This window comes from Sinohyriopsis cumingii, unplaced genomic scaffold, assembly GCF_028554795.1.
Source record: "Sinohyriopsis cumingii isolate HCF-2022 unplaced genomic scaffold, ASM2855479v2 utg001711l, whole genome shotgun sequence".
Lineage (NCBI taxonomy): Eukaryota > Metazoa > Mollusca > Bivalvia > Unionida > Unionidae > Sinohyriopsis > Sinohyriopsis cumingii.
Window position 1 is genome coordinate 141,079 of NW_028316038.1, and position 17,656 is coordinate 158,734.

Consider the following 17,656-nt stretch of genomic DNA (forward strand, 5'->3'; position numbering starts at 1 on the left):
GTATCAAGTTTTGGTTATCAGTGTCCCTATATACCTCGTAACAGCCCCTTTCGGCTCCACATATAGGTGTCGGACACTCTTCACAACCCTACAAACTCCCTCGAGTCTCCTTCTTGAGGTAGTACTATAGAAACAATTCAGGGGCCATTGCCAAGTTTCATGCATTCACAACTTTGCTTTTGACCCCCAATTTGTGTCAGTACTTAAATGTACTCAGCTATTATGCCCATATACTTTATATCCGATTCGTACGTTTCATGTATGGAGTATCAGCTGATGTTTGGTATCATAGCAATCCTCAGGATCAGACTTATCAAGTTTCGGTTATCAGTGTCCCGATATACCTCGTATCAGCCCCTTGCGGCCCCACATACAGGTGTCGGACACTCTTCACAACTCTACAAACTCCCCCAAGTCTCTCTTCCTGAGATATTCCTATATAAACAATTCAAAGCTCGGCTGGTGTAATGTGCTGTGACAGGATTTGCCCCAATTATGCCAAAGATTATTTATATTTACAATAAAGTTTATACTGAACCTATGCATTGTGTGTCATTTAAATGGGCGATTAACGTCTCAGCCTTTTTGCAGAAGAAGCTGATGCTCAAGAAGGCCCTTCTTTGCCATTATCGGCTGGCCGCCGAAACGTACTGTAAACTTTTCTCGGGACTTGACACAAAAGGCAACGGAAACCCACTCTCAATCCTACTTCCACGTTCGAGGGTTATTTGAGAAGTGGATAAAGATTGCAGAAGTCGAACGATCGTACGATGGGTTACGCGAGGTTATACTCAAGGAGCATGACCTGAGTACTTACCGTCACGAGTTGACTGTATTCCTATCGGAGAGAGAGAGCATCTGACTTTCGAAGAGATCGTCAGCTTGGCGGAGATATACGATCAGGTACAATCGAAGGGTGGATGTTACAGGGATACGGACCGAACCCGACCCACTGAGTCGTGCCGTGTGGTTGAAGAAAAGCTGGCTGTCTATAACCGACAGGGCGACGAGCAGTTCGGAGGAGGATCTACAGGTAAGGATGCTAACCATAGATCAGGACAGGTATCACCCAAGAAAATGGATCTTGCAGGACGGCAAGGGCTGCCGACATGCTACTAGCGCTCGGGGAATTTTGCAAGGGACTGTCCCAAGGGCAGGCAGAACCAGGTGAATGTCGTCGCTAGGAAAGAGTGCGAACCGGAATCAAGCTATAAACCAGCATACCTCGCGTCCGCAACTATCAACGGTCACTGGGTGTAGCGTTCCAGCCCTTGTTTATGCACGAAGACTACACAGGGGAGGTAATTGACGTCCAGTACGCGAACTACGTGCATGGCTCGTTGCCAGTGGCTATCATTGGCCTCGATTCACCGTACGTAAAGGGGAAAATTGAAGCTGAATGCTTAGATGGACTATCACATGACGTCATACTTGGATATCGTTATGTGTTGCCACAAACGAACTCCGAAACCTGCACACCGACGCCGGTGAGTGCTGTGGAAACCAGGTCTAAGAGCCAACAGACGAAACCGACGCCGATGAAAGTTACGCCAGTGACGTTCTTCCGGCCGAATTGAGAATTCTTCAGCAGGAAGACTCAACTCTGGCGCACTGGCATAAATACGCTGCATATGGAACGGAGAAAGAAACTACGAATGGTGCGGTGAAGTTCGCAGACAAGAAGGGGATCTTGTGTCGCCACGCCATGAAAGGACACGAACACTGCAAGCAAGTCGTCGTGCCAAAGGAGAAGCGAGGTGAAGTGTTGAAACTCACGCATGAGAGTCTCGTGGGAGGACACATGGGAATTGCCAAGACGCGTGATCGTCTTGTCAAGGAATTCTACTGGACAGTGGTCCAAGGAGATGTAAAGCGGTTCTGTCTCTCCTGTGACAAGTGTCAGAGAATGGCTCCGAAAACGGATCATTGACACGTCCACTTGGGGATTAGACCCCTTATCGATGAACCATTTCGACGCGTCACGATGGATTTGATCTCACCGATAATACCCGCGTCGTCGCAAGGAAATAGGTATATTTTAACTGTTGTAGATTACGCTACACGCTATCCGGAGGCTGTCGCGTTGCGTAATATTGATTCGGAATCCGTCTCTGAAGCACTGTTTGAGATTTGGTCAAGAGTCGGAGTGCCCGACGAGATCATGACCGATCAAGGGACACAATTCATGAGTCGCGTGATGGCAGAGGTGAACCAACTGATGACGATTAATCACCTCACGACTACACCGTATCACCCCCAATATAAATGACTGGTCGAGCGGTTTAATGGGACTCTCGAAAACATGATTAAGAAGTTGTGTGAAGGCCGCCCCAAAGATTGGGTTCGGTACATTCCTGTCATGCTTTTCGCTTATCGGTAAGTACCACAGGCGAGTTTAGGGTTTTCTCCCTTTGAACTCTTGTATGGGAGGACCGAACGTGGCCCATTCGCCATACTGAGACAGCTGTGGACGGACGATCACGCTGTAGAAGAGGTATGTACTACTTATCAGTACGTTGTGATTTGCGAAACAAACTGGAGGAAGTTTGTTCTCTCGCACAATAGAACCTCAAGCAAGCGATGTCGCCTCAGGCGAAGCATTGCAAAAAGCGCGTGAAACCACGCCAGTATGAAGTAGGGGACAAAGTGTTGTTGCTGTTTACCCAAGAACACGACAAGCTGCAAGTTTCTAGGAGGGGCCGTACGTCGTAACCGGGAAGGTCGGAGGTCAAACCTATTGGATACGGCTACCAAGTAAGGAGAAGTTGTACTATGCCAATCTCCTTACTAGATACCAAGAAAGAGAGACCGTCAGCGTTTTGTCGTGGCCACGATCGTCACCTAGGACCCTGAAGGCGACACAGAAGGTGCAGACACTGTCCCGAGTTGTCCATTAACGAGGGCTGAGACACACTCGGATGTGGAATGTGACCCCATGTTGACTGCGGAGCAGCGTGAAGAGATAGATACGTTCCTGGCAGGGTATTCCTATGTGCTTATGGAAATGCCCGGGAGAACGTTACTTGTCGAGTTCGGGTCAAAGCTGATGGACGACCGGCCAGTCCAGCGGTTAACCTGACCCTTTGCTCCACGCGAATCAACAAGTCGTAAGAGAAGAGACCGAGCAGTTGATTGCTCTTGGAGTTTTCAAGAGTAGTATAGTGGGGAACCCTAGCGTCAATATGAAAATACATTACAGACCCCCCTTGGCAAACTCTGGTGTCAAGACCTTTCAGATCACCCTGGGCAACTCTAGCATCAAGGGGAATTGAACATGAGGAATATTGGGACTGTATAGCGACAAGGGAAAGTGGGGTTGTTGTATAGGGTAGGGGTGTCACGTTATGAGTAAGGAACAATAGCCAGATTGCAACATGTATATGCTAGACCCTGAGACTAGTTATTCGCTTCATAAATGTTGCGAGTGTCAGCCTTGCGAACAATGAGTGTCAAAGCGATGTGTACACAGCTGGCCTGCCGGCTTATGTTACGATAGTGTAAGCCGACATCAAAAGGACTGGTGGGAAGCCAGTTGTATATAACATGGCCATAGGAACTTGTTACTGTCGCCTTATTTGGCTGCGTGCGATTCACAGATAAGTGGCATGAATTGCAGGTGTTGGGCTCAAAGGAACATCAAATGGGGTTCGTAAATCCGCCCTTGACAGACTGCCGGGGAGGGGGCAATGTCTGCTAATTATGTAGACCATGGGTGAATCGACATCCACTCGGAATTGAGCAAGGCATGGCCACCATTGGAATCGCAAGTTTAAATCTAGTGTCTTGAAACTAAACGCAGTAGTCGCTAAACTATCTTGCGGGAATTACATAAGGAAGTTATAAGCTACTCCGACGTCATTCGAAATTGGCGGGAAACATTGTTATTCTGGGAATTACAAAGGAGCTTCGGACAGGTCAGTGACTCATTTGCTCGATTGTCGCAATCTATTACGGCAAGGTAATTGTACTTTAATTATGTGCATTATGTATACTTCATTACTAGAATCGTTAGTACGTAGAATCACCATTTGTAGGGTTTGATTAATTTGTAGTGTTTGATCTACATGCATATTTTGAGATATGAGCAATGTTTATGTAAAGAATTAATATTGTAATTCGCTATTTGGTTAATTCGTAGTAACCTCATGCATGTATTCATGTGATATTCTAGATCTGCAAATGTTGAATTGAATTATAACTTTGTATAATGGTTGCAGTGTGCAACATTAGTTAATAGGAGTATAATGTGTAAGGATATATCAGCGCATGGATATGTGGTCATCTGTGTACACTTTGTAGAAGTATAATGTACAGAAATGCGTCTGATTATGTGATATTGTTCTATATAATAAGATTGGGAATATATATATATACCGACGTGATGAAATCTATTGATATATGCATGATAAGCAGTTGATACCGTGTATACCATACCAGAAAGTATGAGTATTTTGATGTGCACGAATGCGTGACCAAAGAAGGTAATGGCTTATCTGATGATAGAGTGTTGTTTAGTGTGAGACCAGATAGCTAGAAAAATATAATAATGTCATTGTGTATGTTTGGACAGGAAGCTTTTAGGGACCGGAAGAGCTGTAGGAGACAGAGAAGGGAAATACCCTGGTACAGTTGGTCCCGAGTCTCTGGGAGACAAGAAAAGGAGAGAACGGAAGTGGAGGAAGTGGAAGGGTGAAGGACGTGGTTGTTAGACTGAAGGGGTACTGGGTACCAGTCAAGAAATACTACAGATGAGTAGAAACACAGGACAGGAGGAAAATCTATCACATTAAGTCAGATGATGAAATAGGCTATCACTTGGTCGAGTGTTTGACGAGTGATAGGGTTTTGAATATTGAATTTCATTTGAGGAAGGACTATCTGTTATTGAATGGCATTACATTTGTTGTTTATTTGAATTCCACCTTTTGTGTATTCAGTAATTTAACTGTCGGCATCGCTGACTGGGGTCTCGAAGCTTTGCATCTCTATCACTACTTCAATTTCTAACAAAAACGAGCCAGGGTGGGTCTTCTGTAATAATCAAAGATAATACTGGGAGCACCCCACCACATCCTAAGGTAGTCTACGAGACCTTTGCAAACGGGTAGCGGGTAAGTTCAGTGGGCACGTTTAGCGTCAATGGGATAATAACATGGGGAATATTGGGCTTGTATACCGACAATGGAAAGTTGGGTTGTTGTACACGGTAGCGGATAGCGGGTAAGTTCACAAGAGAAAGTTGGGTTATTGTAAAGGGGGGTAACGGGTAGCGGTTAAATTCACTGGGCACGTTTAACGTCAGTGGGAATTGAGCATAGGGAATATTGGGCTTGTATACCGACAAGAGAAAGTTGGGTTGTTGTATATGGTAGCAGGTAGCATGTAAATTCAGCTAATTCAGCGGGTAGCAGTAGCGTGATGGCGGGTAAGTTCAGCTAGTTTATAAACTATACCAATTTTGAATATCAAACCTGATGGATCATCTGTCTCTGCTTGTCCATATTGACTGAATAAATAAACCATATCCACTGACACATATTCAGGAGAAGACAATCCCAAGGAAGTAATATCACCTTCTAACCCATTGTAACGCAAACGGGATAGCTGAACTCTCCAGCTATGAAAGTCCACACGAGACCCGGTTTTTTTTTTCTTTTTGTCAGGCAAAGAGAATAAATATCTTTCGAGACATATGAGTGGCCTTGAAAAGGGCATTTGCTTTTCTTCTTGTTATTTTAATTTATTCTTTTTCTCCACCAGCTTCTTATTCTTAATCCTACTTTCCTAACAAACCCCAAAATATACTATACACAGACGCGAAGAAGCAACAAATAAATAAAAATAAACAAATAAAAAAAATATTATCTAGGCACTGGAAGGAGTAATAAAAACAATACACACACACACACACATATATACTATCCACACACGGGAAGGAGCACCTCCCTCCCCAAATTTACTATCCACACACAGGAAGAGGAAAAAAACAAATATACTATCTACACAAACGTACGCGAACACACACACACACGCGCGCGCGCGCACGCCACAGAGGAAAGAAGAAAAACAAACCCCAAAAAACTATCCACACAGAGGGAAGAGGAAAAAGACAAACCCAAAATTAACTATCCACACGGGAAGAAGAAACAAATGAACCCAAATATACTATCTACACAAACGTACGCGAACACACACACACACACACACACACACACACACACACACACTATCAACACAGAAAGGAAGAAAAAGCCAAATACCTACTATCAACACAGAAGGGGAAGAAAATAACTTAAATATATACTATCAACACAGAAGTGAAGGGAGAAAAAAAACACAATATATACTATCCACACAGTGTAGGGACAAGTTCTTTTTTGTTAAGATAAAACACACACACACACACACACACACACACACACACACGTACGCACGCGCGAACACAAGTGTTACTGAATTGGATGACAGTAAGTCTGGAGACTAGTATTTTGTGAGATGCTCAGACAGGACAAACATAACAGTTCACATAATTATGGTAACTACTGATCACAATTTAGGAAATTAAGGTATCTTCAAACGGAACAAATACCATTAACTTACGAGAGAGAGAGAGAGAGAGAGAGAGAGAGAGAAATACTATGTCATTCCTACTTTTAAAAACGTATCACGACATTTACGTTTGTTTTCTATGGCATATTTTCCCTAATAAAACTTCAAAGGAAACACACATTCTACTTAGAAAATAAAATCCATAGGAATAATCCACCATTTTAAAATATCACCATAGTGAACTGATGACGAATGCGACTAAAAGGTTCTCACATAATAGTAAAATTAAATATTCCTTGATGTATTGTGCAATACGATTGACAAAATTCCCATGGATCGCCCATGGTACAACTGTATGTGCATTAGCATAATTGTCTTTAATATTTATTTATTTTTTTTATTTTTTTTTATTTTTTTTTTTTGTAAATCGCCTAGCTGCGAGACCCAGAAAATAAGCATGACCTATCTGGTCACTGTGTGAAGAGATAATAAAGTCAGTTCAGAGCGAACGCGGTAAGAAAATACGTCTAGCCGATGAAATGGCTCTAAACAGGTAATGCATTGTTTTGTTCTAAGGCAGTATGACAAAATAACGCCTACGCTCTTGCGCTGTTACCATTACAGTGCAGACAGACTGTTGTGTGTTGTACCATTTGTTCTTACCACATCAACTACTGAACGGTCACAGTACTGGTTCACGTTTTGAAACTGACAATTTCTTTTTATGTCATTAAACATTTTGACATACACACTCAAACTCATATCGGTAGAGTCAGAAGTGTTACATTGTTCGCCCCTCCCCCCCCCGGAAAAAAAACAAAAAAAAAAACAAAAACAAAAAACAAACAACAACTTGTGAATCTGGGGTTTGTATGAAGTAAAGAATCTAAAGTTCAGTGAACCTCAAGGATGATGACCCATGCTGTCTGTCTATTGATGCATGTATTTACTTAAGAAGAAATATGACCTCTAATACAAGACATTTCAGATCACCCTGGGCAAACTTAGCGTCAAGGGAATTGAACATGATGAATATTGGGTCTGTATACCGACAAGAGAAAGTGAGGTTGTTGCATAGGTTAGCGGGTAGCGGGTAAGTTCAGCTAGTTCGCGGGTGGCGGGTAAGTTCAGCTAGTTCATAAACAAGGCCAATAAAACAACGTTTGGCGGGATACACTGACCTTTTACATATACACTAGTCTGGCATGGATATAAAGGGACCCATGGCGTTTAAAATGTAGTCATTTGACTTTTCGCAGTCAAAATGAAACGATCGCATCATTTCGTGGAGAAAGGAGAAGAAAGTAAGAGGCATAAACGTGACTTATCACCCCGCACAGTAGCTGAAGTCTTGGTTCAAATTCATGCCATCGATTTTTAAGATGACATGAGTGAGCCAACTTCCAGACCTAGAGATTCTACACCAAACCAATGTTCACCACCACCACCACTAGATAACCCTCAAAAGTACTAGCACATTCGAGAGACTGAAAAGCGCTCCTCTAGAAAATTTAAAACTACGGCTTACACTTACACATTGAAGTTTTAAGGTTTCAAGTCCAAAGTACCGTTGGAGAAAGCAAAGGGGTTCATCTTCGAGGTGTGGGATTCTTTGTTAACCACACTGAAACGGCAATGTTAAGCCAAGGAAGACAATTGCTTGAGACTTTCCATTCATCACGATAGTTTAATGTCCCCCGTTTGGATCGAGTTTAGCAGTCCAGCAGAACTGACACCTTCCAAAGTCATCGAAGAGATTCAACACGTGCAACAATCCAACGACAAGTTTCACATCACCGATGGAAAAGCGACACAGTTCATGACCCAAGTGCCTCTTCCCCAAGGGACAGGATGCAAAACGGTGTTACTGGTGGACGACCATCGTAGCACCAAAACGAGTCTCGTCCGAATTAACAACTCTCAAGACAAGATTTGTTTAGCCCGTGCCATCTTGTTGGGACGAACGTATGTCGACAAAAACGACACTTTACAATGGAAAAGAGCCTAGAAAACTATTTAACAATCGGACAGAGCCGAACAACGAAGAGAAGCAGAACTCCTGTTTCAGCAAGAGGGCAATCCAAAAACACACCCTGTGGCATTCCTGAAATGCAAAGATCGCAAGATGTATTGGCCCCACGATACACCTTGAAAGTACACACTCAAGAAGTGCGTGGACCTCTGCTGTTTTGAAGCAAATATTTCAAAGACGGAAAATACATTCACGCCTATTATCACGATAAACATTTCGATGCCATTACCAGTATCGCCGGATTCCTGAAATGCAGTAATTGGTGTGAGAAATGTGACTATAGCTATAGCAATCCAGAGCAACACAAATATTGTAGATCGAAATGCTCAGGATGTTTGGCCTCTAAATCCTGTCTTGACGAAGGACAAGAACGAGTGCATGGCCCTGTTTGTCAGCTCACTTTTGTCAGCCCTGCCTGTTACCAACAACATCTGAAGACGCAAGGTTCACAGCAGAAAGGTGCTTGTCAACTCCTGAGATTGTGCCCTACTTGCGGACATGCCATACGTAGCAATAATGTCAAGGCGCATGTATGTTCCGGAAAGAAACGATGTCACAAATGTTACGAAATCGTGGACTTAGAACACGAATGCTACATTCAAAAATATCAGCTCCAACATGAAGAAGATGGCCAGAAGAAAGGCAATTTCATCATTTTCGATTTCGAATGCATGTAAGAGACCGACAGTCGCATTCCTAATTCCTCCATGGCTTATCAAGCGTGCGAGATGTGCATCCAAAAGCCTATCTTTAGTCATTGTCCTCACTTCAGCAAGATTCCTGGAGGACTTGAAAATATTCTTCAGTGACCGAACAAGCTAGCCGATTTAACCCAATGGATCTTAGACCCCATCGACGAGACGTGGAGTCAAGAGGACATATAACGTTATGGAGGCTGTCATCGCCATGCCACGGTAATGGCTCACAATTTCTTGGGATACGATGGACATTTTCTTTTGAGATACCATACGGAGCAAAGTACCGAACGTCCTAAAGTGACTTTGAGCGGAGCCAAAATCATCTACATGCAAGTGGGACAAGCACGATTTATAGATTCGATGAGTTACTTGGCCATGCATTTGAGCCGAATGCCTAAAACATTTAGAATGACAGAAATGACCAAAGGCTTTTTGTCGCACTTTTTCATTACTGAAGCCAGTCAACACGCCGTTCTACTCCATTTGCCTGAGGCTCACTACTACGACCCAGACAACATAGGCACCGAACAAAGAGAAGCTTTCTACGATTGTTACCAGATTCACGCCTCGGTCCCCTTCGACTTTCAGGAAGAAATGTTAAAGTATTGTCGTTCCAACGTGGACATTTTACGTCGTTGCTGCAGACAATTTCGAGAATGATTCATGAAACAAGGAGGGATCGATCCTTTGAAAGAGACCTGCACCATTGTCAAAGCGTGTTCCTTACTATACCGCCAACGATTTATGCCCGAAAACACCCTGGCTGTCTTAAGCCCTCAAACGACGAACTTTGTCAAACGTTAATACTCGGTCAAAGCCTCCCGCTGGTTACATTACTTGTGCGACAAGGAAGACAAATGGATTCAACATGCACTAAACGGAGGAGGCGAAAAGACCATCGGAAAGTATTCAGTGGATGGCTGGAACATAGAAAACCCTAAGATCGTGTATGAGTTTAACGGGTGCTTATTTCACGGATGTCCCATCTGCTACCCTCAACGTGACACTAAAAATCACTTTTTACAACGTAACATGGAAGACTTGTACCAGACCACTTGTCAGCGGCGCTTGAAGTTAGAACAGCAAGGATACCAAGTGGTGGAAATATGGGAACACGAGTACGAACACCGTTTGAAAACCGATCCTGAGTTTAAACGTATCTTGGAAAGTTGCAAGACTTGTGAAAGTTGCAAGTTGGAGGACCTTCTGAACCCGAGGGACAAATTGTACAGAAGACGGATAAATGCCACCTGTTTGCTGTACCAAGCTGACGAGCAGAAAGGAGAAGAAATCAAATACTTGGACGTGTGTTCTCTGTATCCTTACGTGTGCAAATATTGTCACTTTTCCGTAGAGCTTCATCAATTGCTCACCAAACAAATCGACGTGGAAAACATTCGACAATACAAAGGATTGATCAAGTGCAAAGCCTTGACTCCCACGGACTTGTATCATCCCGTTTTACCTCACCATCACTAAGGAAAACTGATGTTTCCCTTGTGCCGTACTTGTGCATAAACCATGACCAGCCTTGTCAGCACACCCAGGAACGTGGATCAGCGTGGAATTGTTCAAAGCCTTGGACCTGGGATACCAATTGTTAGAAGTGTACAAAATTTACCACTTTACCAAGACAGAAAAACACCATAAGGGAGATCAAACTCAGAAAGGCATTTTCCACAGACTATGTGGTTGCCTTTTTAAACTGAAACAAGAAGCCAGCGGTTAACCTTCTTGGTGCCACTTTCCCGAAGACCAAAATAAATTCAAAGAGAAATACTGGGAGCATGAAGGCATCACTTTAGACCACGTGGGGAAAACGAAGGAAGGTGATCGTTTGCCAAAGTGATGTTAAATTGCTTGTGGGGCAAAATGGCACAACGACCGTGTTTACCCAAGACGGAGTATTTGCCCGGTCCTTCCCGCTACTTCCAGATGATTCACGACAAAATCAAATACATGAAACACGTGGACATCCTTCGTGAAGACTTAACCATAGTCAATTACGAAGAAGAACTGGACTTTTGTAGAAGCTGACGCATTTGGAAATGTCATCATTGCGGCGTACGTGACAGCCCGTGCTCGTTTAATATTGTACGAAGCTTTAGAAATATTAGGAGATCGTGTCCTGTATTTTGACACATACAGTTGCATCTACATCGATCGGCTGGGTCACCGGCTCCTTAACATCGAAAGAGACTGTTTAGGAGCCTGGATGGACGAGCACCCCTACGACAAGATTCAAAGTTTTGTTAACAGCGGTCCTAAATATTACGGCTAAGAATACCGGGACCCACAAGGAAAAGTGGACACCGAGTGTAAGGTGAAAATATTGACTCTCAATTATCACACCAGTCTGGCTACAGTGGGTATGTGAGAAAGCTTGCCGGTAGCTTATCGTGGGTCGGTGGTTCTTTCCGGGGTTTACCCTGGTTCTTCCTCCACCATTAATACTGGCCGCCATGTATAGCCTATCGTGTGCTGAAAAATGGCGTTAAACCCTACAACAACAACAACAATCACACCAGTCGACTGATGAACTTTGGCCTATTGAAAGAAACCTTGCAGTCTGGACAGGATGGAAACTTTAAAGTGACCACCTGCGAACCGTACAATATTGTACGTTTATCAACACACCAAATCGTCAGTCGGCCTTTGCAAAAGTGTATTAAATCGTGTACCAGAAGCGAGTGCGACTTCCCAAGCACTTCACTTTGCCGTACGGACACTTCGATATTGGTCGTCATATAAAAAGGGAAAACGTCCAAGACCGATAGTTCATTGTAACTACAAAGACCAAGAGTTGTGATCCTAAATTCGTAACTTTTAAACCTGTGTTAGTGTCAGTGCCAGAAGAAGAACCCGTCTAAGAGGGGAGACGGAAGTGCGACTAGCAGAGCAGTTGGAGTCAACAATTCTAGTCGGTATAGAGAGTCGAGGAGCAGGAAGTGGAAAAGGAGGAGAGGTATAGAGAAGTCGAGAAGGAGTAGGAATGCGGAAAAGTCGGGAGGAAGAGGAGAAGGAATTGGAGGAATAGGAGAGAAGAATACACAGATGAGTAGAATACAATGACAGGTAGAAAGCTATCTCACATTACTAGACAAATGATGCAATAGGCTATCACAGGGTCAAGCGGAAGGAGAATACCTGGGAAATTTAAATAGTTGACTACTGAATTTTCATTAAAGTGTTATTCGTTGAATTTCACTGTTTTGTATATTCAATCATTTAACCGTCGGCACTGCTGACTGGGGGCTCGGAATTGTACATCTATTTTTCACTAATTTAACTTCCAACCAAAATCGAGCCTGGGTGGGACTTTTTTTTAAATAATTTAAATAAAATATTGGAATCACCCTCCCACACACCTACCACAGTGACGGCATTAACACCTCGTCACGTCACGCATTCACCAATGCGCCGTGAAACTGTATGCATGGCCATTATCTACCGTAGAAGTGAATTAATAGCTCCATTTTTTATCACATAGACTGTTGAAATTATGAAAGAAATAAAAAATATAGAATTGGAAAAGAAGAAACAAACAATAAAAAAATGTTTCCTTTGATAATGAAACTTGGATGGACTTTATGCGATGATGATATTGGTTCGTGTATAAAGTGATAGTTATTTGTAACTACAACTTATATATAACTGCTTATGGTAACTTCCTACGATATTCTACGGTATGTTTGCGTGTGATTTGGATTTTTAACGTAGCTTTAGCAAGTTTTCAGTCATATCGCTACGATGTCTGCAGTATGGCAGTTTATAGTGATATCTAGCACACAGTGACTCGTATAGCTGCTTACAATTGACATGTCAAACATGTGCTATAGTTATATAGTACATGTATGACGGGTCAGTTGTAAGCAACGATACGATCCCCTGTGGTCTAGCACAAGGGCATATTGCCGCAGACACGTAGGTGGTAACAGATGCATTTATTTTATTCTCCCCGAAAACTTTCTCTCGGAAGGCATTTGTGGCAGAATGATTGTTGTTGAAGTGGCTTCAATTTTGCAAGCTGATTTACACATTTTGCTACATATGCACCATGCCACCTTAAAAATATTTTTACAACGTTACTGCGATGCAGAGTAATTTCCAATGTATCCTGGAATCTATATGGCGTCTGTTTGTCGATTGTTTCCAGTATTCGTCTGATTGAAACTGGAAATGAAATAAAATTTTACATCTAACAAAGAACAAAAAATATACACATACAATATCTTGATGGTCAGTGTTTTTATTTACTTATTCGCCGATCGCAGACTTTAACACCAAAGACCATAGCACTCATATTCATATTATATATCCGGAGCGTTGTCTGTTGAAAATGATTTCCGTTGCGATATGTTCACTTTTGTCCAGATGTAGTAATTGCTACTCTTTCAAACGAAGATCAGAAAAGTATGTAACCGTGGAGATCGCATTGAAACAAAAATGGCGACCGATCCGGAGGCGGAAAAATATTATCTTGAAAGTATCCTAAATTAAGTGATTATTTATTGCAATCTCTGTTATAAAGACACGATTCGTATTGATTAAGCAGTTATTAATCATTATTAAGGAGGAATTTATATAACATTTTGTAAAAACAAATAATTTAGTTCTATTTTAAAATTAGACAAGTCGGTCGGTATGGTTCGCTATTGTAGTATCCCAGAGTATATAACGTATAAGCTCTTAGGTCTTAAGTTGTGAATAGCGCAGGAAAGAAATGCTTGTTGATTTTTATACATACATTTGTTATTTTTGAACTTAATGAAATGGCATATGTAATTCTTTATCCAGGAATATTTGTGAAAGTAATCCACCCATCATCCATAAGGAAAGCTTAATGAATTTTAACTTCATGGTTATCCAGTGTACTAAGTTGTTTTCTGCAGATATTTTCTTCTTGGGCCTAGGTGTACAGAGGATACAACAATCTTTATGGAAAAGAACAATATTAGAAATTAAATAATCAAGTGCATTTATTAATTCAGTTAAAGCTCAGTCTTGTGGCAAAAATAAGAGATGCTGCCAGGGTGCATAAGTGCACGAATGATATAAAAATTGCATAAATTTGCTCATTTGGAAAGCAGTGATTGTGTGAACAGATGCAAATTAATTTAAAGTCACATATATAATAATACACTCTGAACAGCATGACATTTATTTTAAATGTTGATATAAGCTAACCAAATAAGAATCCGAAATAAAATCTAAAGGTAAGGACACTTATTGTATAACAATAATGAATGATATTGCCTACTTAGTAGAACTTCTTTCCATCCTCTTCCATATATCCACAGAAAATATTACTTAAATTGAAGCTTTTTGAGGTGAGATAAATTAATTATTTATATTATAATAAAATAGTTTAGCCATGTTAATGTGTCTGAATAATTTAAGATAAATTTAAGCATTTATTTATAATGTGTGTATTGTAATGGCTAGGTATATGACAGATTAGAGTAATGGAAAGCACGCCAGTTTTGAATGTTAACATTTTTTAAAAATAAAATATATTTTGCAATCATTGTCATGCTTTTAAAGTACAGGTGGGTTGTTGTTACTTCATGTGGATAGCCTGCTGCCGGAATTTCCTACACTTTCCACGTCTGGACATTCGTACATATGTGCGGAGAAGTGGAACGATTTCCACCCACATAAAATTGGTGTCCCAGTGTGATTTCATTGTCGCTGACCAATTGTGACTGACATTACATATGCATTGATTAATACCACAGTGATTGGTAAACATAAAAATATTAATTGGTATCATGAGTGCGTGGTTCCATTCCCTCTCATGAAACAGCCCTCCTTTCAGTCCACAATGGATCCAAAAATAGGACTCGCAGCTGAGGCTAAAATTATCAGTGAACTTTGTGCACACAAATGCCTGGTGGATGAGGCTCTCTTTCCTTCTCCTAGGAACAATTATCAGGTCACTGTGCGATCACAAACCAGAGGCACATGCACACCTCTTAAATCCAATTTAAGTAAGTAAGTAAGTCATGCCTTTTGCTGGATGAAAGACATTCAGTTATCTATATAAAGAGGGTTCATAATTCACAAACTTAATTTTTTTCAAATATCCTTTATCATTTCAGATAAGATTGTTTTAGCATTATTTTGTTCCATTAGAAAATCAAAAAATTTACTTGCCTTTGAGAAATTTAAGCAGCAATATTTCTTGACCATTCTAAATCTGTATAATCATCCAAGGTGAGAGCCATATGAGGAGTCATGTGACCATGATGGGGTTGCTAGATGCCATTGATAAGGAAATTAGGGCAACATTGGAGTGGACATTAACTCCAGTGATTTCATTATAGATCAAACATGGACAAGTGCATAAGGAGGTTTAATATGTATTTCACGTCATTTGAGGCAGGAACTACAGAAAAATGCCTTCATTTCATGGATTGTGTGTCCATTCAAAATGGATAAGTAGATGCAGTTGTAAATAAAATAGAGAAGTTTCCATGTCAACTGAGTGTTTTTTGTTCTGACAAAAAAATAGAGATGAAGATGTTAAACTACATGCAAGTCACTACATTAGGCTTATATAGATCTCTACTGTGTTGCAGTGCAGGTTTTTTAGCATTGTGTGGCCAATCAAGCCTGCAAAAATTTGCCACCATTTCATTTGTATGATGAAAATGATGTCAGTAGACATGTCACTCTTTTGAAACCTGCGGGTATGTTTTTGTTTGTTTTCTTTGGATTTAGAAGTTGACTCTGCTGATGCTACTATACATGGCATGAAATGTTTCCAATTTGCACAAGATAATAAGATATTTGTTGAAGATAGGCTTGTTAGTTTTGTGAAGTGACCAAAACAAATAACACCTGAGAAGTATTCCTTGAAAAGGCTGGATTTTACTATGCACGGGGACTGTAAACATATTTTGCCTCAGGCAATTAATTTCAAAGTGTATTCAGCATTGGAGTCTGCATTGGAAAACCTGGCAGGAGATGGTAACAATAATTCCAAAAGGTTAATGCAGAAAGTCTGACGGTCATTGCATTTTGTTTTTAATGACTGCTTTCCTCATTGATGTGTTGTCTGTTATGAACACTTTGTTCCAGAAAAATAAAATGGACATTGACATTGGAACTGTGATGGTCTCTAGCACAGCTAAGTCATTGGAAAACTTCAGGTGTTGAAAAATGGTCAGACATTGCAGAGATCATTTGATCAATTTGAGAAAACTGCTACCAGGATGTGAAATTGACTGAAGATGAACAACAGCAATTGGATCCAAAAGTGCTTTTACGTATACCTCAAGAAATCATGACAAATAGATTTGAGGATTCATCCATCAGCAATTTAAACTATGCCAAAAAAGGTAATGAGTCCATTGCTCTTATCAGTGTCATAAAGTATGATCATGGATTATGGTGAAATCGTGCTTGAGAACATTTGAAACAGGTTGGGGCCAAACAGTAGAGTGGCAGTGATTATTAATCCTGAACCAATGAAGAAAGACTTATGCAGTTACAAAATAAGAGGGGTAAAAGGTGGTATATCAGGAGCTTAATGTGAAATATGAGGATATCAAAACAGATTTTATTATCACATACCAGTGTTGGGGCCCCGAGTGGCCGAGTGGTCTAAAGTGCTCTCTGTTATGGATCACTGCCATCTCACCTCTGTCTGCGTGGGTTCAAGTCTCCGATTCAGCCAATGTGGGTATGTGAGAAAGCTTGCCAGTAGCTTCTCATGGGTCGGTGGTTCTTTCCAGGATTTTTCCGGGTTCTTCCTCCACCATTAATACTGGCCGCCATGTATAGCCTATCATGTGCGGAAAAATGGTGTTAAACCCTAGAACAACAACAACAACAACAACAACATACCAGTGTTAAACTGTGAAAAATTCCTGAAAACCAAATCAGTGGAACATGAGTAGATATCAGGCAAAATCATCAAAATTAATTTGTATAACAGAGAAATATTTGAATATGAGTGGAGAAAGTTTTGGCTAAATCTGAGTTGAAAATAAGTGAAGAAGTCAATAATTTAATAAAGTAGCTGTAAATGTCTATGTATAGTGGTTTATAAATATTGCATTTCAATGTAATATTTTGATGTTCAAATTTCACTTTGGTCTTCTTGTAATCTTTTATGTTATAATTGTGTTTTAATCAAGATTCTTTGCTATATGTGTTTGACAATAGATATAAATGAGTTTTTAATGTGTTTTCTTTTTCTAGGTCATTCTCGTGACTTTTGGATTTAAATTAAGTTTATACTTCTTAGACTTCCTTGGAAAGTTCAGTAAAGGAGTCAATTGTCTTTCAGTTTCAAATTTTGACCATTCCTGTGAAGGTTCAGTCCAGGAGTCAATCGTCTTTTAGTTTCAAATTTTGACCGTTCCTGGAA

General features: G+C 40.9%; 1 protein-coding gene across 1 annotated transcript in view; it reads left to right on the plus strand.

Annotated features, from left to right (window-relative positions):
* Positions 1-13,714: 13,714 nt before the first annotated feature.
* The window catches only part of LOC149771694 (sperm-associated antigen 16 protein-like), a 38,626-nt gene continuing 34,684 nt past the window's right edge, over positions 13,715-17,656 (plus strand). The window contains exon 1 of the mRNA XM_089948204.1: positions 13,715-13,765. Within this exon, the coding sequence (XP_089804330.1) occupies positions 13,726-13,765 (40 nt within the window). The 5' untranslated portion in view covers positions 13,715-13,725. The remainder of the gene's footprint in view (positions 13,766-17,656) is intronic.